Here is a 25,194-nt window from a genome sequence, read left to right as displayed (position 1 = left end):
TTTTATATAAGCCTCACAAGGTCCACAAATCGGGAAAGTTCGGAATGTATTTAACAATAACTAGACTCCAAGTCAGTCTAAGTATTACAGGCATTACTGTAATAATGCTGTGGACATATAATTATATTTAATTATTATTATTGTTTTTTTATCCAACATCAGTCCCTGCCCCATAGGAGTTTACAGTCTAAATTCTCTACCACACACCCAGACACCACTGTTTCAGGAACCAATTAGCCTACTTGTATGTTTTCGGACTGTTGGAGGAAACCAGAGTTCGTGAAGGAAAAACACACAAGTTGGGAGAGAACATACAAACTCCACACAGATATTTTGCATAGGTTTTGGAGTCGTACTAACTTTCAATAGTTGTGGAGATAATATAATAGATTTGCCACCCACTCTGGAATGTGCTCTATTGCCACATGTACAGAGCCATGAATAATACATACTAGGCCACATATTAATACCCACCAAGGTGGCAACCACATAGCAGTAGAAAACCCCTAACCACTTCTGATAGTCAAAATGAAAACTAAAATATTGCACAGTTTTTAAATGGGGACAATTGGCTTCAAATACTCTGCTTCAGCCCCTCATAAAATGGGACGAGTGGCATGTGTGTAGTGCAGAAAGTGGCATCTCCACGTGAATCCTAGCACTATGCGCTAATGTGTCTCCATCATGCGTCCCACGATTAGCAAAAATCCTAGGGACACTTTTCACTCTGCCATATAACTTAAAACCTAATATTATGTAAATATTGTAGGTGTAACTTAATTTTGTCTAATACAATGGAGCTGTGTACAGGCGGAACAATCACTAATTATTGAACCTGCATTTTGTTTTTGTCAGTTTCACGATTTCTTGCAATAAAATGCATAGCGGGGAAGCTTTCCCCAAATAACACACCTGTGACATACCCTTTGCCAAACCAAATAAAGACACGGACACCAAATTAAAGTTGGAATGAATGACGGTATTTATTAATATTTAAACTAATAGGACTGTAAGGCGGACGAGAGAAGGGCAGTCAGAAACGCAAAACCAATAAAGGTTGAAAGGTCAGACCATAGTACCACCAACCCAGGATCATACCTTATCTATTGGCCGGTGCCAAGATCAAGTCCACCGGCAAGACTACACCCCCTATAAACTCCGCCAGTATAAACCATACAAAACTGGCCCAATGGTCCTCCTAACATACGGACCAACCATGGTATGACACCATAACCACAGAGGGGTAGTGACCTATGACAAGATTACCCGAGCACCATATGCACAGTTACCGACTGCACTGCTCTCCTACTCTAACCAACTACAACTCCAAAGTACCCAAGAAATTGCAGGGAGGGTGGGAGGAATCCGGAAGCAGGAAGACCTGTATCCTCTGTGCACTGACTTGTAACTGTGTATAAGTCCCAACCCCTTCCTGCTCCCATTGGCTGAAAATCCAGGAATCCACAGATAATAGGTTCTTTGGCAAGTCACTCACCCGCATGATTTTAACTGCGTTTAGTCTAATGGACACACTTCTCTTATCTGTCTAAGATGTATTGTGTCTGCTCTCCCTAACCTTGTTTTCCCCCTTCCCAATTTATTTTTTGTTTTCTTAAAGATCTTTCCTAAGTCTACCCCTTTACTCTCATACTTGCCCACTTTTCAAGGGGGTCATGTGATAGGGCAGTGTTGACTAACCTGTGACACTCCAGGTGTTGTGAAACTACAAGTCCCAGCATGCTTTGCCAATATATAGCAGCTTATTGCTGAAAGGGAATGCTGGGACTTGTAGTTTCACAACACCTGGAGTGTCACAGGTTAGCCGACACTGTGATAGGGGGTAGAAGGGGGTGTGGTGAGATACCATTGCATCACTGTAGCCCATGCCAGGAAATGCCAAAATTCACGCCATTTCATAGAAGGGGGTGGGGCTTAATGAAGCAACATTGCATCATTAAGCCCCACCTCCATCATCTCCTGGAGGATGCTTACTCTTTCGGGAGTCCCCCCAATTTCGGGAGAGTAGGCAAGTATGCTTTTACTTCAGACACCATTAATAAAAATTTTTAAAAAAAATAATGTATTACCTACTCACTCCATTACAGACAGCTGAAGCTCCTCCCACATCTTTAGGACAGTGTCCTGATGGGATCTCATACAGGTCAAAAAGCTGAAAATACATGTGTTTGAGTTGCTGTGGTATCCGTTGTGCTTTCACTGTTTATGAATCAATCCACACACTGTATTCCTACAACAGGTTGCCAAGCTGTCACTCACTCTGCTTAGTTGGTGATGCACCTTAATCCTAACATGACAACCTGCTGCAGAGAAAGAGCATGAGACATACGTACGGTAGTAATCTTTCAGACCTCTGGTCTGTTTATACTTCACAATATGTTAATCATTTAGTTAGCCAATAAAATCTAAAAACACCACAATATTCATATGTTGCCAGGAAGACAAATGAGAGAAAGGACATAAAATGGTGTATACAAATATTATCTGACAGTTCTGTTTGTCCAATCCATTATAAGGTAACCTCTATACAAATTGCAAATGTACCTGTGTCTCTTTCATTAACAACAGGGTTTTCATACACGAACTTGCAACTTTCATGTAGAGAAGTGAGAGAAGCATAAATGATAGGAAAAGTGTCTATATAACTGTGGAGCACAACAATTCAGGCCATGAGACTTTTGTACTTTGCCAATAAACATAACCCAAAGAGCATATGCTTCATTATCACTGTGCAGCCTTTCAACCATTGTGTGTATATAGGCAAATGTTCCCACTCCAGTATTTCCAGTGTTGAACCTTAGTGCACCTCCCCCAAATCCTCCTCTAATGTATTACATTCTGAATAAATGCAGCAGAGATCATTGATCCTTGCAATGATGGGATAATCTGCAAAACAGATTAACAAATAAAACCCCTGTGGGTGTACACCATTGTTGATACACCAGTTTGCATTAGCGTAGGGATGGGTACCTTAATACTTGTTGCATTTTGGTTCCTACAGTCCATATGCACTCAGGGCTTCAGGTAAGGTCCGACTAGTAAGCACAAAAAGGGTTTTTTGAAACTGGGCGTGCACAGAGCCAAGGATACGTTTCACTCTGCTCTCTGACTGAGACGTATCCCTCCCTTGTGTCTCTCTACGCTTAGAGAGGTGACACATGGGAAGTAGCGGGCAAGCCTAGTACAGTGAGGGTGTTTTATCGTTCTTACATACTATGCTGCGGGGGAAGTAGCCGCTTATGTGCCTCTATGAGGCGTATCTGTTGTGGCTGCTTTCGCCCTGCTGCAAGATCTATGCTGATGTTGATGAGAATTAGCACAGATGTTGTTGTAGTAAAAAAAACAAAAGTTAAATAAAAATTAATTAATAGAAAAGCAAACAGTGTGCCCCCCAAAAAGAAGCTAAACCAGTCCTAGAGCTGCCAACCAGGGCTGTTGGCATTATAGCAGAGAAACCAGCAGCGTGGGGTTCCCCTGCTATAATGCTGCCCAGCACGGGGCTGGATTACCTAGGGCAGGCCTCGTCAACCTGTAGCTCTCCAGGTTTTGTGAAACTACAAGCCCCAGCATGCATTGCCAGGTGAAAGCTTGCAGTTTCACAACACCTAGAAAGCTACAGGTTGGCCAGGCATACCCTAGGGAGAAAAAAAAAGTGCCTACACCCCCGATATAACCAGCCCTAATGCGTTTCAACAGCCTGGGCATGCTGGAACCTGTAGTTCACCATATATAAAATGTTTTATTTTCATCTATTTGTCAACAATTACCCCACACCCACCCCACCAAGGATGTGGGAAGAGCCCTAATGCTTTTCAGCACGGGGCTGGTTATTCCTTAGGGGGGGCTCACATTTTTTTTGCTGTTCCAGTCTGTCTAAGAAATCCATGCCCATGCTAACCAGCCTAGGATTGGTTTGGCATTATGGCAGGGGTACCCCATGCAGGTTTCCCTTCTATAGTGCCACCAGAGCCTAGTGCTGGCACTATTAAATTGGGGCGGGGGCATGTTTCCCCCCCCCCCCCCTATTTTGCTAGTACCAGCCTAGACTGGCAGCACTAGAGCTGGTCAAGTAGTTTTGGGAGGGGGACAGAAACCATAGGAACGGTAGATTATACAGTTAAAAAATACATACCAGATATACTTACAAAAGGTTATGGAATGAATTAGCATCTGTTAACAATGCAGCAGTCATCTTAACCTTTGCCCGTAATTGATATTTTACGTGTTAGATTAGTGACTTGGCAGACCTAATGAACAGTTACCCCACAGTAACAGTAATGGACAAAAGGCAATGCTCAACAGGACGTGGCATGCTGGATCCAGAGCTATTTCGTCATCTATCTTGCAGGGGCAGATCCAGATGGGGGAGGTTACCCTCCTGATGCACACTACATAGTGGGATCCTGCTCGTCCGCTCCGACACAATCATAGCAGCCAGGCAGCATCCTCTGCCTGCTTCTCAGCCACCTGGCACAGCCATGCAGTGGTTACTAGGTATGACAGTGTATAAAATACTCAGAATCCACATAGTTACATTTTATATGATGGATTCACACCAATACACCGTCTTTAGGGATTTTATTATATATTTTTTAATTTTACATTATTTTTATTATTAATGCATTTTATATTTATTAAAATTTGAGGCAAATTACGCTACAAACAGAAATGGCTAATTGTAGATACACAGTTTTGTTAAAATCTCTGCTCGTAATCCATGATGGCTTTTGCAGCACACCTGCTATTTCTCCCATGTTACTGTAAACTGTAGGTTTACCACCCCTGGAAAATCACTGGCAATAGTCCAAGTGAATGGAATATACATTATTGGTATTCCTTCCTTACAATGGCAATGTATGTGAGAACATGCCCCACAGTTTTGTTTAGAAGAGGAGTGGAGTTTAGAAATGTGGCATATTAATGCAGGGTAGCTAGATAGGATTTAAAATATGACAACAGTCACTATGGGCAACATGGTGGTTTAGTGGTTAGCACTTCTGTCTCACAGCACTGGGGTCATGAGTTCGATTCCCGACCATGGCCTTATCTGTGTGGAGTTTGTATGTTCTCCCCGTGTTTGCGTGGGTTTCCTCCCAAACTCCAAAAACATACTGGTAGGTTAATTGGCTACTATTAAATTGCCCTTAGTCTCTCTCGGTCTCTCTTAAGAGAATGTCTCTCCATTAGAAAAGGATTCCTAAAACTAGCAGGGGGAAACTTTGGGTTAGAATCAAATATGCACAAGATTCATGCCTGGGTGAAAGGCAGTCATCTTCTTACACTGTGATGTGTGGATACAGATATCCCAGTCTTTGCAATTGGCAGATGAATGGAGCAGTCAGAATCACCTGGCATTGACATTTCAACCTGGGTTCCAAGGAGGATTTTATATGGAACACCTTTACATATACCAAAGCACCTGGATCAAATTGCACTATTGGTCCATTTATTTCGGTAACACATTTTGGAATGGTGCATGGGTGACATGAATGTATTGGATTAGGGTCTGCCATTAATTCAGAATCAGTTCATCAGCTTGTGGCTAAGGGCAATGTAATTTCTGTTTTATTCCTATTGCCTACAAATGTCTTGTTACCTGGCCATCAAAATAGGTGCCTGATGATCAAAAGGTATTGTAAACCTTGTAATTAAACACTGAAGCAATGTTTTTCCCCCCTCAGTGACTTAGTATGCATTTGTACATGGGTAAGCTGCAAGCAACCAGAGTACATGCTAACAAAATTGCAATATTTCTACATTTGAAATAAAAAAAAAAAAATACTGGAATATTTTTTTAAACAAAAGGGTCCCCAAGGTGGGGTTATGCTTCTCCCTGTGTCTTCTCACCCACATTATATGCCTGGCAAATAGGGCGTGCTTGACACTACTGCTGAACAACAAATCTAAAATTTGAAGCAACCATTCCTGGTTTGCTGATAAAATAATCCCTCCTTTTCTCACATGTACCACACCAAGATGCCTGTGAACAAGATATGGCAGTAGTATCAAGTGTGTCCCTGAATGGCATCACTAATGATCAGATCATTATTGTAATATATAACTTAACACATCTGTGTGGATTGTCTGGTGTGATATGAGACCTGCAGTTCTAGTCTATTTCCTTTGGAAACATTATTTGGAGATGTGCAGTGCATTTAATTATAGCAACAGCAGAAGGTGATGGTAAATCATGGAGAAGTGGAGCAACATAAGGGCCATTTTTATTTTGTAGCCTATCCCACATGGTTTCTATATCAGCCCAGAATCCTGCCCTACACCAAATGTATTCCATGAATCCGTGTAACTTGTTCAGATTTTTTCCTTAGCGTGTGCACATGCACTTGGGCAAAGTAAATGGCCACTTTCAATTCTTCATATTGCAAACAGAATGTATATCCTATAATTGCAGGTGTCCATTCACCATTTCTAAAGCTGGGTACAAACTACGGAATTTTTCACCAACTTTTTATGCAGAGCGATTTTACATGCGATCGATGGTCCGATCGCTCGGTCCATGGACTGCATACACACTAGCCATGTTTAGGGCTATAAAGTGAAGAGTGGACGTCCCTTTAGCAGCTTTTTACAGCCATGTTGTCATGAGCAATAATTTTAATTTCGTACACACTGAAGCATCATTTGCGGGGGATGTAACGATATACCAAAGACATTAGCCTACAGGGGCAGAGCTTTCACTATAGTTAACACCCAAAGCCGCATAAAAAGAGAAGGCAACACTGTCTCTTCATTCATTCATATAAAATAGAAGTTTAGTAACATACATAAAATTCAGAAAAACATTTAACTGCTAAAGTGCAATGCAATGAATATTCCCTAATAATAAAATCCCTTTGTATGTAATGGAATGCTCCATTCTCTGCAGGCATCATCGCTGATCGGTCCACAGTAGAAACGAACGCCCATGTCTGAGTGTATAAAATGACAGAGGAACCTGTTTGGCGCCGAGGAGCGTCAGAAGATGGCGAGTGAGAAGGTGTCAGTGGGGGTTGCGGGTGAGGAGGTGTCAGTGGGGGTTGCGGGTGAGGAGAAGGTGTCAGTGGGGGTTGCGGGTGAGGAGAAGGTGTCAGTGGGGGTTGCGGGTGAGGAGAAGGTGTCAGTGGGGGTTGCGGGTGAGGAGGTGTCAGTGGGGGTTGCGGGTGAGGAGAAGGTGTCAGTGGGGGTTGCGGGTGAGGAGAAGGTGTCAGTGGGGGTTGCGGGTGAGGAGAAGGTGTCAGTGGGGGTTGCGGGTGAGGAGACGGAGACAGAGTCAGAGATGGTGCTGGAAGGGCCAAAAAATGTCGAAAAAGATAAGGTGGGGAATGGAGATGCTCAAGAAGAGCAAAGAGCAAATCCAATGAGCCCAGGAGAGGTGGAGATGATGGTCAAAGTACTGGACCAGGACAACAACGACATTAAAAAAAGGTCAGTAGTACATGTAGTGTACCTGCTTGAAGGACTTTATTTCATTCTAGTGTCACATAAAGCAATGTAAATGCCTAATTTGTAACATAATTTTTTTTATGTCAGAATGAAGAAATAACGGTGAGAAGGCCTGTTTAGATACCACTAATGTTACACCGGTTATCAAACAAGAAAAAAATTAAAAAGAAAAATATATAAAAGAAGTTCGACACGAAGGTATTTCAGTGAACATGTATAGACAACTAAATGCTTTGGTCACATACCTGTACCGTTATAATAACCAAAATGGCGCCTGTTTTCCAGAATGTATAGAGGTTAAGCCCGCTATTATTGTGATTGCGCCACAGGGACCAAAACATAAACTGATCTCGAGCAGTGTGCAAGGTGATAAAATGAGAGTATTTTTGTCGTTGGATATAAATTACAGATATAGAAGTTGAATGGTAAACATTTTTTATTTCCTTGTTTCGTAGGTAAAGAAATCAAAGGGAATAGAAACCCAAGCGACATCAATACCTGTTCTGCCACAAACCAGTAGCACCTTTAAAAATACTTTTTTTTTTTCAGTTGTCATATTGTAAACATTTTTGTACTTTTTTTTCCTGCAATAAAAATGTTGCATGAAAACTGTGTGGTTTATTCTGGGTATTTCACAAATATTAGTTAGTACTCACTACAGAATTTTCCACCAACTTTTTATGCCGATCAATTTTACATACGATCGATGTTCCGATCGCTCGGTCCATGGACTGCATACACACTAGCCTTGTTTAGGACGATAAAGGGAAGAGCAGACGTCCCTTTAGCGACTTTTTACAGCCATGTTGTCGTGAGCAATGACTAATTTCGTACTCACTGTTGTGGGTCGGTCGGAAGTTTATACACCCTACACAGCGGAAACGAGATTGGAACGAAATTATTAAACGGTACGACCAACCAAATGAGGCGACAATCGTCCATTTGGGCAGAGTTTCGACCATCGTGTCACTGCACACACTGACCCGACTTTTGAACGAGCAGTCGTATGTCGGCTGATTGAGCCTATTATTGGACGAAAACCGTGTAGTGTGTACCCAGCTTTAGGTGGTATATAGGATAGAATAGTAGCTGGATTTGGCACAGCAGGACAAGCAAATAATAAAGCTTTGTTAACAGCTCTAATCTCTTGTACAAATCTGTAAGTATTCTTGTCTGGTCTCTTTATATAGAGGAGATACCTTGTATAAAAATGTTCTGCATTACAGTTCTTATACGTGCCTCAGCTTGGGAACCTTAGGTTGTGTGTTGTGAGGATTCAACTGAAAACTGGGAGTGCAGTAAGAATTTATCCTACTTCTTAAACATGTTGAGACCACAAACAAGGTTGTACTGCTGCAAGAATCTCTGCCTTTCAGAGGACTGCTGTAGATTTGGAAAATTTAGTCTAACAAAATGACCAGTACCTGCTGTGCACTGGATAAATAAGTTAAATAAATTCCATCCATTGAACAGAAAATATAGCCTAGTTTGTACAGTAAAGGGGTCTATATTCCGTATAGAGAAAAACCCCAAATCTAGTGAAAACCCTAGTTTGACATATTTAGTACTAGTTCCTATTCAAGAAATCCTCCTTGCCGATGATATCTTGGCTGGTTACTGTAGTCACCGGGTCTGTCTGGCAAAGCTTTCCCAGCCTATTTAACATGGAACAAAAGAATTTAGATTTCAATACAGATTTAGAGGCTCTCATTTCTATCATTCTACCTCTTTTCCTAGTACAACAGTCGGAAGCAGGACAGCCATAACCTTTATTAGTCTGTGTGACATTCTACTCATTTTATCAACCTACATATTCATTAAGCAAAATTTGCTAGGAGTCCAGATGCAGCTATTTCATAACTCTCAACATGGGAACATAAACATGTGCACTGCCACAAAGGGGGAGCAGGCTTGTGGAGTAGACATGATCACATCACGCAATGGACGTGCCACGCTTTCCTACACAAAACCTTCATGCGACGCATTGCTTCCAACCTTTAAAACAGAGGTGCCCAAACCTGGTCCTCAAGAGCTATCAACAGGTCATGTTTTCAGGATTTCTGCCTGTGCACGATTAAAGAAATCCTGGAAACATGAATTGGTGGTAGCTCTTGAGCACCGAGTATGTGCAATTCTACTCTAACATTTCTTATCCCCACCCCTCACCTGCACCCCCCCCCCCATTTCTCCTCCCCCAGGGCTTTTCCTGCTCTCTGCATTATCATCACTCTACTGTGGTCAGCTGTAACTCTGTATTTCAAAAATTACAGACTTTGTACTGTGGAGCTTAGTCTCACATGTAAAACATGATCAGTGACAGTTCGGCTACGAATCAAAGCCGGCAATTCGTTCAGACTCACTGTCAGTCCCCACCCCCACCACAGGCCCTGGTGCAATACAGGAGCATAAATATTAATGTAGTATTTGTCCCAGGAACCCAGGTCCTCTTGTATCTGTCTTGTGGGTCACAGAATGAGCGGATGGGCCGTAGCCAGCCACTGTGTTCTGCATCTAATGTGAGAAAGTGTGTGGTAATGATGAGGCTAGTCATTGAGGTTAAAGAGTTTGGTGGACAGGGGAGGTTTTCTAGTTACTGCTCTATTTGGACATTGTGCTTACCAAGACCATACTTGTCCGTATCAGTGGCAATCAGCAGGATCATAGAGGCTGAAATCTTTGGAAGTTTCACTTATCTCTGTCTCCATCTTATTCCTGGAACTGTCCCTTTCTTCTGTTCCTTCCTCCTGATTTTGTAAATGTAAGTTTTAAATATGACTCAATGTTTGGGATTAGCAATAATGTAATTCTGGAAACTGTTGTCTACCACCCTTCTGCAATTATGCACAATCGACTTTATGTTTATGTTGAGCGGTAGTCCCTATACAAGATGACGTCTGTAGCAGTCACTTCTGCCTCTTGGGTACCTGGAGGCTGTTTAGACCTTCAAAGTAATCTACAGGTAGTTCAGTTTTGTTTACAATTCTGGATTTCAGACCAGTTTTCCTAGAACAAACAGTAAGAACTGTGTCTTGTCAGGTAACAGATCTGTGGGCAGTGCATTGGGCCATCCTCCTTACAATCTTGTTCTAACTTAGGTAGGTAACACTGCTCTGTAGAGTTGGGCGAGATCAGCCCAATTCAGATTATAACAAGCGATGACGGTTTAACTCTTCCTCAAGTTTATGGGGTCCTCTCTAATATCAGGGGAATTCTTAACCAGACACGAGTCCAGGGAACATGCAGTTGTTTGACCACCTCCTATTTACAAAGGGGAGGGGGGGGGGGGGGGCAGGGGCTAGTAGTGGCACCTCTTACTGGGGTATAAAGTAGATACAATGTATAGCCCATCGCTCCCTTTACTAAGATAGTTCCTTGTACCCCTTGTGGACTCTGGTTATAAAACAGTGATACCAGATTGAATAAATGCTCAAATGGATCGCCATCATGTGTTGTGGTGTATTCAAGAATATTAACAATAAGATGCCCATCTTATAACTTCTCAATTTATAACTCCAAAAATGCCGCTAATATTTTACAGCAACAAACATACTATTGTAGACGAAAAACTTGAAACCTCAACCATGCGTCCCAGGCATGATCTTTGAGCCCAGGGACCATCCCAAATGGACTTGTGCATTCATTGTATCCGGTCTCATAATTTTTGGGTGGCTTCATACAATTTCAAGTCCTCTTACCAAATTTTCACTGAAATAGGATCAGTATGCCTTATGGTCCCCCACAAAATAAACCAATTTTCCAGAAACTGTAAATACAATTTTTACCAAGTCATAGAGTTCAACTACATAGAGCTCAAATTTCCTCTATTTAAGTAGCAGACCTGGTCAGCAAGAACATTTTCAAGGACTTTTCTCACTCTATATAACCATTTATTTTCCACCATAGCTTATATTTCACTGTAGTATGAAAATGTTCTATATAACAATATTTAATAGAAGCTAATGCAATAACAAATCCTACCAGAAATACAACTTGTGTGTATACTTTTAGAAACTATAACTCTAGAATTTGGACAGTCGGAATGAACAACGGTGAGATGTAGTTAACTCTCTGGCAGTAAGAGGGAATCACGTGTCAGCCTTAGGTGTAAAGTGCCACATAGGGATTTCAGAAAGGTCCCTTAACTTTTGTGGGAAAAGAGCTACATCTCTTAATGGTCCCATTATAAAAGACTCTTTCTACAGATGTCCAGTTCTGACACTACATGCTTGTAGATCTGGAGGCTTCCATCAGTCTAGTCTGATACGGATTTAGAAATATGGTAGGCAAATAGAGAGTATTCACACTAACAGATTCACTATCCAAATTATAGGCTACTCATGCCTTATAGAATTACACATAACCATCTAGTGTAAAACAATTTTTTACAAAATTAACATATGGTATTTGGACAGTAGTTAATATTTAGCTGAAGGGGAGAACGAAGAAGAAATAAAAAGTAGTTAACAGTGTACATTTCTTGCTGATAGACAGTTACTCAAGTTACATATAAGGAGCTAAACTTAAATCTTGAATTTAATAGGCCTGCTCTGTAATTCCTATAAGATAATGGGGGAGATTTAGTAAAGCTTCTAAAAAAGTAAAATTGGGAGTTTTGCCCATAAAACAGGTTCTAGCATATTCTAGAAAATGAAAGCGAAATTTATTGTTTGCAGCAGGCAATCCATCCACATTTCCTTTTTAGAAGCTTTAATAAACCTACCCCAATGGGTCTGCTTAAGCAACACCCCTTATGCAACTACATTGCTTCTTACAGAAACAAGTAACTGTTTTCATCACATTTACAGAAAGCCCTTTAAACTCAAGGTCTGGCTATTAAGACCTACTTCCACTAAATGCAAATTGGCAGAATACAGTATAAAAGAAGCATTCTTCAGAGTGACGAAGCAAAAGCAGAACACACAGATTGCATCTCTGAAACGTCACATTCTGCCCCACCACGAAATCCGAGAGATGCAAATTTCACCACAACTTTGTTCAACCTCAGCCAGGTTGATACAAAATAGGTTGGATGAGCTGCTCAATGTTAAATGGAACACAAAAGATCATAAGTGATATGCAATTAAAGACAAACCTCCAACGCCAACAACATAAAGCTACACATGTATGAGGAAATCATCGCTACTAACAACCTGTTGTAGACTTTTGTAAAATGGTGGAAAAAAAACAAAAAACAAACTGTAGCTTTTGAAACAATGCATCAGGCTTGGAGTTCAGTGTATACTGAAAGTTGACAGGACAAACATTCCATTGCCAGTAAGGAGGGAACAACTTTATGTATGTACAATGTACATTGTGCTGACCGTCCTAATTGTAGCTGATGAACTACCAAGATAACAGGAAGGAATAATTCCAGCTATTATCATGGAGACCTGCTTTATTTAAAATCAATAGCATTTTCTTTGGAAAAGGATTTGAAGTTTACAGTGGCCTCATACTCACTTGCATACAAGTTTTCCTTATAAAGAAAAGAAAAAAGCCACACACACAGCAAAACAAACACTACACCATTCAATTATTTACAGCCTAAACAACTGTTAATAGGTATGTAGAACACACACACATTAAATAAATGTATTAAAAAAAGAAAACAAAGAGGACGTAGGTTTTTGCAAAAAAGCATACATAAATTCTCAGCACAATTGTTCTATTAACTGTCTACAGTCATCATTAGGTCAAATTGTAATTTTTGTATGTTTCTAAGAACACAGTTGTGTTTTTTTAAACTTGGCACACTTACACTAAATCATATACAACTTGCAAATATTGGAAGAAACAATTTGATGACAAGAAAATAAAGATACAACGTAATTAACCACTTATGTCAAGTTTAAACATTTATTTTAAAAAACAAAGTTTCAGGACTTCAGAAGAAAAAAAATTAAATGAAAAAGGCAAGAGAAAGAGACCAGAGTGTTTATAAAGGACACAAGATAGTTGTAACAAAAACAAATATAAGATCTATAGACACCATAAAACTAGTTTGTCTTGCGATCACGTACTGTTAAAAAGGAAGTCAAAGTCTGTCAACGTGATCTATACAGTTATATTAAGTCTTTGAATACGCATTGCAACGACTGCTGTTCACACAGATAATGAAGCTTTTGTAGTCTCCAATTTATGGTTTTAGGTTTGTGTGTATTTTTTATCGTGTGGGAGGGGGTTATGGCTCTGAAATGACTGTCACGGGGTATATGGATAGTGAAAAAGTCAATTTTGAAATGGAGGTATATGCAATGGCATTTAAGGGTCAGCCACCACCTGTTCCCTCTCTCGTATCAGTCTTTGATTTTCTTCTCTAAGCTTCTCTAACGCCATCTCCAATTCCAGGATTTTTGAGTCCTGGGACCCAGCCACCTGTGTGGCAGTGACCTCCTGGAGCCTCAAGCGATTGTTCTCTTCCTCCATGCGGCTCAAGCACTTTTCCAGCTCCATGTATTCTCGGATTAGCTCCTGCTTGCTCATGTCCTGCAGGCTTTCTGCATGATATCTCTCATACGTCTCTGAAAAATCCTTTTGTAAAAATTCTGCACCATCATCACTCCCCACGCCGTCGCTACCAGTCCCATCGTCCTCTTCCTCCACATCTTCCTCCGTGCTGTCACCTTTGCTGAAAGAGTTGGCATGAAGGGAAGGAAACGCAGCAGCTCTCCGTTGCGGTGGGCACAGATCTGGCTCCTCCTGGTCATGATCGTCCATGAGGAACTGTGTGGTGTTATAAGGTGCCACGGGCTGCCCTTTTGCAAACATTTCTGCCCTCATTCTGGATGCCCGCTGAGACTCACGCTCTTCCAGACGCTTTTTCTCCTCCCAAGTCAGCTTACTGTAAGGTTTCCACCTCCTCTTCTTTTTGGATGGAAGCCTTCGATGCCTTTTTTTGCCAAGCTCCTTCCACTCTTCTTCCTGTTGGTTCTTGCCATGGGCAAGCTGTCCAGGCTTCTGATAGTCACCCACCTTATCATGGTCCTCTTCTGGGCAGGTCAGGGTGGAAGGATTTCTTCTCAGGCACTCCCCTCTCTCCTCCTCTGCTCTTTGTTGCCACCCACTATCTTTGCTGGCCAGCAGGGATCCCCCACCTGCCAAAGTTTTGCAGGGTAAGGTTGGCTCCTGAACTCCCACTTCAGTCATGGCACCCCAATTTTTTTCCCCCCCTTTCTGGGGTGCAACAAATGAATCAGGCAAAGTCTCACTTGGATGCAAGCCTTGTACTTCAACGCTATTCAATGCACTGTTAGATTGTAAATGTCCATAGAGTAATGAAGATGAGAAATCAACTTGCCTGTAATATAAATCCACCTTGCATGACAGCAGCACTCTTGATATGGGATCTCCAGACTGTGTTCTTCCCACTTCAGAGGCAAGCGTGTTGACTAGAGGCTGCACTGGAATGCAGTTGTTAAGCCTGCCACCAGCTGGCGGCTGATGTAAAGACACACAGAGCGGGCAGTCAAGCCCTCGCCTCCTCCTCCTTCCTTCTCTCCTCTCTCTAAGCGAGCAAGTATACACACTCGCCAACCAACCTCCGACTGCTGCTACCCAGCTTGGGACGCTGTCTTTTATAGTAAACCCGGCCCCCCTGTCCACGCGCATGCGTCTTTCTCACTACGCTGTTGAATCATGGGAGTTGTAGTCCACGTTGAATGTCGCTGATGAGGGGTCAAAGTATATTTGACTATCACTCCCACAAATCTTTTGGTGTCACCCAACCGATGCCCAATGAGCGCCGGCAAATCGGGCAGTGCCTATGCTATGATCGTATTGGCTAGGGGATCAACGGGCTGTTGCCAAGCTATAACCGAAAGACCATTGGTTGAAGCATCTGTCCGTTTATGATTATTCAACCAATCAACGAGCGTGGGCTGTACCATTTGTGTTCTCCAGTGGGTGTAACGTCTAATTTTTTATGGAGTAAACGATTTCAGAAGTAGTAGTACATTGCATGTAGATTTAAGCTAAACTACAGTCTCATAGAACAAGACACGCGCCATAAGATTTTGGTCATAAATTATATATTTTTTTATTTAACACCCCCTCACATTACACAAACCAAGTAGCCGTAAACGAAATAGTTCGTAAAGTAATTACTCCTATTTCAACATATGTTGCAGCGGATAGCATTACCATTCACAAGAATACTTTCAGAACAGAGAAGGAGAGATTCAACAATGTTTGTAGCAGCTCAGAAATGTGGTTTATCTTGTAATCTGGTGCGGAGGTATACAATGAATAATCGTTTCATAGTCAATGTGTGGAACTCTCCGCGCGGTAGCTTGTAAACATACGCCGTAATTAGTTCCGTCTTAAAGTGGAAATGACTAAAAATCCAACAGGAAGTGATTATTTTGGCTTGCACATGGACAGTAAATAATATCACACCCTCTAACGTTTGTTCAAGTTGATATATAACTATGTAGCTCTAAGATAGTGGAGATATATATACACAGTACAGTACTGCGTGACTAGTTCTCAATAGTGACCAATTCTACAGCTAATTTCATCTTATTATGTATATGTCATGCAATCTACAGCATCTATTCTTATTATATATTCCTGTTATGTATCACTATTATGTATGCTTGGCAACTTATTATTTATTGAAAGACAGTAATTCAAATACTACAAAATGACATAATGCATACTTTCCTACATTTCATACCTGCTGTCCAGGAGAAGTGGAGAGCAGATATGAAAGCCCATAGAGTGTAAGCTTGTGAGCAGGGCCTCCTTACCTCTGTCTGAATTACCCAGTATTGCTTTATTACTTTGTCCCCAATTGTAAAGCGCTATGGAATTTTCTGGTGCTATAGAAATAAACGATGATGATATAAAAGTTTTGCATGTCTTCATGCCATTTTCATCAGCAGACAATGTTTATGATGACATGATATGCACCATCACAGGATGTTCCCACCCAACTTGCAGCCTGGAAGCGGGTGAATTGCCTGTTCTCGTGTGTCTGGGAGGTCTCCCTCCAGGGTCGGGCTGGCAAATTTCAGCCCGAGGGGGCGCACAGGCGGCCGTGTCATCAATGACGTGGCTGCATCGAGTGTCATGTGCCTGTGTGCCATTGGTAATATTCAGTTTAAGCGGACGGCACCGCTTGCATCCACTGGAAAGGGGGGGGGGGGTGCGGATGGCCTAAACAGCGGTTAGACTGAGCGGCCCAGGGGGCAGATGCCCCACCGGCCCAGCCCGCCCCTGTCTCCCCCTATTTCAGGAGTGTCCTGGGTATTCCAAGAGAAGTGGCAACTGTTATAATCATGTTTAAACAACAATTAGAAGGAATGTTATAATAGAGCAATTAGTGTACTACAGTTTGCCAAGACTGAGCCACTATGTGTCCCAAGAAATCTTTTAAAATATTATCAACTGTGTATAACATAGAACCCACTATGACACTAAAGGGCATATTCAGTTATGTTCGGTGATTGCGATTACTCTCGACTGCACATATAAAGTGCCAATACAGTATCGCAACATTGCGGATTTCCCTTCGCACCCCTGAAGGGTGATCACGGAAATCTGCGCGTGTTACGGTAACAGGATGTGTGCAGCCGCGTGTAATTGTGATCACCGGACCTAATTTAATATGACCCTGTGTGTGTAGTAAATAGTGGAAGGACCATGAAGGCAGACACTAAGGGGCATATTCAATTCTGATCCCGATCCGCGGGATTGCGCCGGAATGGGCCGCAAACTTAATCCACAGTACCGCAATAACGTGGATTTTCGTTCGCAGCCCATAGGGCTGCGTACGACAATCCGCGTTATTGCGGTACCTTATTACCGGGAGTAGTGCGCATTTTCCGCGGTAACGTGCGTTACCACGGATCGGGATCGGAATTGAATATGCCCCTTAATGTTTTTTCATCTGTTTCCTAACAACAACCATGTTTCTGGAATTTTCACTTACCTTAGCTCAGTTACTGCTTGCTTCATCCCAATTCAAATTGGCCACATTAGTCTTTGTGTATGTGACCATTTTGAACCAAGATAGAGACCAAAACCAGTCCGCTTCACGTGACGGAGATGTCCCAAGAATACAGGAATAAAACCACTCATACAGTCTCAGAACAAACAAAATAAAAATGACCAAAGGTTTCAACACTGAACCCTTCAGTAAACACACTGTCAGTAATCACTGGCATGTTATATAAAGCTTGATGACCATGAATAAAGGAAGCTGCATTCTTAGGGGGGGGGATTCAATTGACAGCGTTTCTCATGAGAATAATGTGGCCTGCGCACTATCACCAGTACTACGGTAATAGTGCGCATTAGTACTGACATTTTAATGCAGATTTCTGCTCACAGCTCTCATAGCTGCGGGTTTAAAACTTTTTCAAACCCACGGCTTGATAAACTTACCCCTAAGTGTCCCTGGAAATCATTCAGTGTTTGCTGCTATGCTAGAAAGGGCAGTTTCAGATTATAATGTGTGGCTTAAGGCTCCCATATTTTACAAAAAGATTTGGCAGAATTGCCAATGAAACATGTTATATATTCCATGTAATTAATCTGCTATATTCTGGTGAGGACCATTTGACGTGAGGGTGCCACAGGAGATTTCTATTCAACAACTAGCAGGCAGGTGCTTGATTAGTGGAGTCAGATGACAGGGCGATCAAATTGGGGTTGGGAGGAGAAACAAATCTTGTAACAGAAACATCAATTTGAACCACAGGTAAAATTAAACCCATTACGTTTTTCCAGAACGTTGGGTGCCTCCACCAGCTGTGTAGAAAGGAGCAAGGCTGTCTCTACAGCATCTTTCTGAGGCAGTGGAAAAGATCCTGCAGAGCTTTATAGGCACATAATACCAATGGTACAAAAGATCAGGCCTTTAGAAGAGGAGCATTGACGACAGAAGGATTTGAATGTTGCTAAAGGCCTGCTGCACAAAATAGATTTTTTAGACCTCTAGGAGGAATAGAAAATCCCTCCTGTTGCACAGAAAATGGAGGAAAGGTGCAGGAGCATTCTATATCATTAAGGAATCTTATGCCACCTGCCTGCCAGGGATCATAAGGGTAACCATTTTGTCTCAAGGGGAAGATCGGATTGATCAAAGTGGCATTAGTGGCAAAGGAGAGGGTGCAAGTTAGTAATGCATGGAGGCACAACCCCAGATAAAAAGAGAGAACAGGATAATGGTTAATTTCTCTGGGGCCACCTATGCTCCGCTTCCTTTATCAGTGCTAGGTCCTCTGCTGTTCTTTATCTATACCGCTTCTCTTGGAAATCTAATAAGTTCCTTTGGATTTCAGTATGATCTCTATGCGGAATATACCCAAATTTATCTATCCTCTCCTGATATCTCACCATTTGTGTTGTCCCATGTAACTGACTGCCTTTCTGCCATTTCATCTTGGATGTCCTCTCGCCAACTCAAACTTAAATCTTTCTAAAACAGTTAATAATATTCCCACCCACCAACAAGAGCATACCTGACATTTCTATCTCTGTTGATAAAAATGACCGTAAATCCCACCCCACAAGCTCGCTGCCTAGGTGTAATCCTTGACTCACACCTATCCTTTGTTCCCCACAGTGACTGTATATCTAAAGCATGTTACATACATTTAAAAACATTTCCAGAATTCGCACATATCTCACACAAGCCACTGCAAAAACCTTAATTCATGTACTTATCATCTCCCGTATTGACTATTGCAATTCCCTCCTTACTGGTCTTCCCCAAAACAGACTCAAACCCCTACAATCTATTTTGCACGTAGCGGCATGAATGATTTTCCTTGCAAATCATTATTCCTCTGCTGAATCACTCTGTATGTCTCTACACTGGTTGCCTGTTTTCTACCGAATCCAATATAAAATACTTTTACTAACCTACTAGGCCATCAACAAAGCTGCACCAACATACATCTCCTCTCTTGTCACAAAATATCTCCCAACTTGGCAACTACGTTATGCACAAGATCTGCGTCTCTCATCTACCCTCATTATATCCTACCATTCCCAGTTACAGGACTTTTTTCGGGCTGCACCCAGTCTATGGAATTCTCTCCCTCACACAATAAGACTCTCGTCTGGTCTACAAACTTTCAAGCGTTCTCTGACAACCCACCTCTTCAGACAAGCTTATAATATTCATTAACCACCCTCTTAATCTCCCTAGGTTACCCTTACACAATTTCACACACACAAGACAACGACCCCCTGACCAACATTGTTGTGTGACAGGATCATTTAGCTTATGAGTCACTTTTACCTTTGCAGTCTGGCTCGGCCGAAATACAAAATGTAGACTTAACCTCATCTGTCAATCTCCCATTGTCCCATAGATTGTAAGCTTGCGAGCAGGGCCTTCTCACCTCTTTGTCTGTTTTACCCAGTTTGTTTATTAGTTTACTGTTTGTCCCTAATTGTAAAGTGCTACAGAATATGTTGGCACTATATAAATAAATGTTGATGATGATGATAATGGCATGTGATTTCAGTTAGGTGGGATGCTGGTGTCTTGGGAGCTAGAGAAAGGAGGAAAGTAATGTTACTCTAGTCTCAATAACTGCCCGTACCTTAGCAGAAGATGAAGCATTACAGAATCTCCAGCATTTTATAGATAAAGAAATGTAGCATATAATCACTGGACATACCTCCCATTATGATCAAAGGGTTCTTGGTTACTATCACATCAGTGATTTGCAGCTCTACATAGACAATAACAAAAAGGTAAAGAATAAAATTGGCTGTAAACCACTAGCATTTTGTAACCCTGTGTGACAATACTTTTAATGTGCCTCCCTTTTCTTTAACAGAAAAAAAATCTTAGTAAAAATGAGTCATAGGCCCATGTGCACTGCACCCATTATAGATACGCCATTATTATGACATAAGATTTCATAGTTACCTAATGCCCATTTGCCAACATTTCAAATGGTGAAACAGGAACCCTTACATACCTTAAATTACACTGGCTACAAAACTGTCTGTACTTGTTTGTACCATTTTTTATTTTTTTTTGCAGTAACCTAAACTGAATTAATTAACATAAACAATGTTTACATCAGTTAATTAACCTGTAATTTATGTGCAGTAAATTGCAGGTTACTGCAATTTTTAAAAACTGGTGTGAAAAATAAACCAGAGAGCTGGTGAAAAGGCTCATGATGGAAGATGTGTAAATTAAAGGTTATCAGGACTTAGAGGCCTATCTATTATTTATAACCACATTGCGGCGATAAGGTTTATTTCTTTTTTATCACTGCTCATCCCAAAAAACTTCAATAAAAACATTGCAGGGGCAGGACAAAATCCCACAGAGGTAGCTAAACGATACTCAGCTGCTCCTGCAATACTGACCCAGAGCTGAAAGGGTTAACTTTCCACTTTACTAGCCCACTCCTTGCAGAGGTGCTCATAGAGGATAATTACCAAAAGAAAAGAGAAAAAGCAAGTGACTGAGGGGCACTCAGAACAATGGATGAGTATAAATATTTAAATAAAATACAATTTTATTGATAAGCCTTAAAAATATTGATAATGATTCACCCTATACCCAAAAGCTGGCGAAGTATTAAAAACCAAAAACAAAAATGAATAAAATGGCAGATCCACTGCAAGCTTAGCTCGGTGGTCCTGTATTGAGTAGTAAACTCTAAATAGAGAGTATCGCTAATGTAGGTTAATAAACGTGCTCATAGAGGAGACAGCTTGCCAGACTTGTGCTTTAATTGCAGTAATGAAAATAATAATAAATTCTCCAAAAATAGTTTTACTTTAAAAAATATAAAAAAATTGTTTTCTGTAAACTGTTATTGAACTTTAAAAAAAATGTTTTATCCCCAAAATAAACATTTTTCTTTGTGAGTTTGATTTATTACCACCATCCTGATACTTGTACGGCTGCCTTACCTGGTAAATAGGCTTCCTCAGGAAAACCTGGGCAGGGTTATCCCGGGCAATATGGTAAAGGTAGAGTTCAGGAAGGCAGGATTTTACTTTACAGAAAGGTAATACATCTACAGTGTCTCCAAACAGCTGTGGTGCGGGTGCTTATACAGTACAAGAAAACACAGCTGTTATTAAGACTCAGATCTAAAATATACTAACAAATACTACAAAAAAGGGCAGATTAGATGAATATAAATATTATTTTTTTGGCATCAAATTTTGTGTTTCTGTATAATGCGGAGGTAACAATGCATCATCATCAGACCAGGATAATTGCATCTCATTAATATGCCCCTACAAGGGCAGATTCAGCCACTCGACAGAATCTATGTCTAATTTAAAAATGCTGAGACCAAATATCTGAATACTTTTACAGTAATAGTGTGGTCACTGATGACACATTGTAAGATCACAGTCATCACCCAAATACATTTTCCACCTGTGCCAATTGACATCTGCTAGATCCCAATCACATGTTGATTAGGATTGGCATTCATTTTAGGCCCAATTTTTTTGCAAATTAATCAGTACTCAATTAATGAGTAGATGTAATACAAGCCTTTTAATTTAGGAAAATACCTGCATAGACAAATGCATTATTTAATTTAGAACGTCAAGTCCGGACTTGTCAAGTTTCCAGCACATTAAAATATACCCGTCATCTACACATTGTGGAGGCAGCCATTTTGTGAGCTGAACTAATATTCAGCCTATCAATTCACTAGGAACGACTGACAAAACAGACAAGAGGCACCCAGCGTGTCTAGTTCCTAGTGAATTGTCTCAGAAAATAGCCACATTCACAATATGTGTAGACAACTGTATGTGGGGACAGGCAATTATTAAAAAAAACAAAACACAAAAATTGTAACATTTTTAAATTTGCAACATATTTTTCCTCTGAGAAGATACAATTGCAGGGTCAGCTTCCCTGTTCATACTACTAGGTATGTCTCCTGAATTGTTATTCTCTTTATCAATGCATAATATGTGGGAGGCGCTTCTAGCATAAAAGTATGCAGAGGCAGATTGAAAGGTATTTAAAATAATGTCATATAGTTACTGCATTCCAGCATGGATATACATCCATTAAATCCTCTAATCATTATAAGCCCTCCTATTTCTTCCCAGGGTAGAACTTCCCTCATTTCTTTACATAAATGTGTGCAGAGTGCTCTCTGCATTGTAGTTGTGCTTTTCAGTGCATGGTATCGCCCTTTTAATATGTTCTCAACTCTTCCTATAGTACTGCACATGATAGGGGATGGGGCTTAACAGTCTGAAGGAGACTGACAACATAGGTGGCCAATAGCAACTACTTCAGTTGCTTAGTGTGTGCTTAACCTCTTCACTGCCACAGAGGCCTGCAGTGACAGCAGTGTTTTACATGTCACGGAAGAATGTATCGTGGGCTTAGCAGCACCAGGCTAAATTTGCATTGATTCAAAAAAGACCTGAAAAAAGTAACAATCAGTCACTCTGGCTGATATTTTTTTTTACCATTACATTTTTTTTTTTTTATTATTGGCAAGGTTAGAAGGGTACAGAAAAAAACAGCAGATATTGTAGGGAACAGGTAATTCTTTTATAGTGAAGTTTCCAAACACCTTATGAAGTAAAAAAAAATAATGCATAGCTATATATGATGAAACAGATGCTAAAAATGTAATTGAAATTTGTTGAGATGTGTACTGCTACCAATTAGCCGATTGTAATAAAGGGGAGGAGGGGTTTGTTGTGTTTTTCAGTCCAACTGTCTCTTCTTAGTTCATCTGAATGTTGCCTTTAACTTTGGCAAAGGGGGGAGGGTCAGGACTTGTCCAGACTTCAAATAGCCACTCTGTACACCATAAAGAGATTTAACTCTACAATGATGGGGCACAGTTGTTCCCAGTCTAGGTGACAATGAAAGCATTGTGATTTGCTTAATTATATAGAACACTATGCATGGTACATAGGGTGACAGTAACTGAACCAGAAAAAAAATGGCAGGTATCCCCAACCGCATTAGTTACACAGCACATATTGGAAACTTAATAAAAAATGTTATGTAATCTCACTGGAGAGAGATTCATACAGTGGATTAATTTATATGACATTTACAAATCCACATAGCATTTCATGTTTCAATAGTGCAATAATATCTTCCCCCAGTCCTCCATGGAAATGATATAAACCATATCAGATGCCCATCTGATATGGATTATACCAGATGCCTATTGAATTATTGCTGCATATTTAGCTAGGAATGTTGAGTAGATTTGGTTCCGGTCCCAGAATATTATGCTTTGTTTCTATTACACGCTAACCGGTTCAGGATATGGGTGGGGAGGCTGGGCAAACAAAAGTCAGACCTGGGGTGAGCAAATATAACCAATGTCATACCTGTAGATGTTTGTTAAAGGTCTATACAGGGATCTTGAATTGACTTTGAATTTGTGAAGGCGCAGGTACAGAATATTCTAATAATAGATAACAGTGTAATGAGCCCTCTGGAGTGCCAGTATCCCATATTTAAGCTGGGTACACACTACACAGTTTTCGTCCAATAATCGGCTCAATCAGCCGACATACGACTGCTCGTTCAAAAGTCAGGTCAGTGTGTGCAGTGACACGATGGTTGAATCTCTGCCCAAATGGACGATTGTCGCCTCATTTGGTTGGTCGTACCGTTTAAAATTTTCGTTCCAATGTCGTTTCCGTTTTGTAGTGTGTATAAACTTCCGACCGATCCACAACAGCGAGTACGAAATTACAGTCATTGCTCATGACAACATGGCTGTAAAAAGTCGCTAAAGGGACGTACGCTCTTCCCTTTATCGTCCTAAACAAGGCTAGTGTGTATGCAGTCCATGGACCGAGCGATCGGACCATCGATCGCATGTAAAATCGCTCGGCATAAAAAGTTGGTTGAAATTTCTGTAGTGTGTACCCAGCTTTAGGTCCAAAATCAAAAGATATTTCAACTATTTGCTTTGTCTGACTGGATAGCTTTATCCCACATTTGAGAAGCTTAATTGAAGGGAGAAATTAAGATAAGGGGGTCTTATCTCAGAGGCAGAGATGAGCTGTTACGGGGACAGCTGTGTTCAATGCCAGTCCTTCGCTTCCTGTGCTGACAAAAGAATATTTATGTTAACATGTGGTTCACACACATGGAGTCCAATGACATAAGCAGTAGTCACTGCCTGTTTGACTCTTGGGTGCAACAATATTGAGGACACTATTGGTGGTGTGTGTGGGACTACCAGCCCAAAACAAAATCCACTTGGTCTATGTTTATTAGAAGCAGTGAGAACATAGAATGGGCTTCAGTTGTTTGCCATTAATTTATAGTATATTTTCATATCCGTGTTTAATATTGCCATGGGACAATACATTTGCACTGGGGATGGTGATATTTTCAGCTTATGTTTCTGGAAGGAGACTACTTCTGTCCGTACATGCATTAAACAATTTAGCAGCAACTGTGATTGGAAAGAGGGAACCCATTTTTTTTTTTTTTTTGAGAACCCATCTAGACCAGAGGCCTTATCCTTGGGTAAAGATTTCATTACTCCAGTGACTTCTCTTTACCTTAAGAGAGGGTTGAGGGAAGCAGGTGTGTTTGGTGGGAGGACAGGAAGCTTTGGTTAGTCAAGCAAAGTCTGAATTGTATCTGAGCTGGTTTTGGGTAGGAGTTGTACATTCTTTACTTTGGAATAATATAAGGTAAATGAGTTAACTATTCCAACAAGGGTTTGATATTGCATTCCCCATCATTAATTACGCCATAAAATTCTGTATCTAGCTTAACCTCTGAGT

The 25,194-nt window shown here is 40.9% G+C and overlaps 1 protein-coding gene across 1 annotated transcript; it reads right to left on the bottom strand.

Annotated features, from left to right (window-relative positions):
* Window positions 1–13,082: 13,082 nt before the first annotated feature.
* On the bottom strand, window positions 13,083–15,026 carry HEXIM1 (HEXIM P-TEFb complex subunit 1). The gene has a single exon (XM_075177347.1). The coding sequence runs from the start codon at window positions 14,602–14,604 to the stop codon at window positions 13,720–13,722; it is 885 nt and encodes a 294-aa protein (XP_075033448.1). The 5' UTR covers window positions 14,605–15,026; the 3' UTR covers window positions 13,083–13,719.
* Window positions 15,027–25,194: the final 10,168 nt, after the last annotated feature.

Source organism: Mixophyes fleayi, chromosome 6, assembly GCF_038048845.1.
Source record: "Mixophyes fleayi isolate aMixFle1 chromosome 6, aMixFle1.hap1, whole genome shotgun sequence".
NCBI classification, from domain to species: Eukaryota; Metazoa; Chordata; class Amphibia; order Anura; family Limnodynastidae; genus Mixophyes; species Mixophyes fleayi.
Note: the sequence above shows the minus strand (reverse complement) of the source record. Positions and strands in the feature narration are given on the sequence as shown.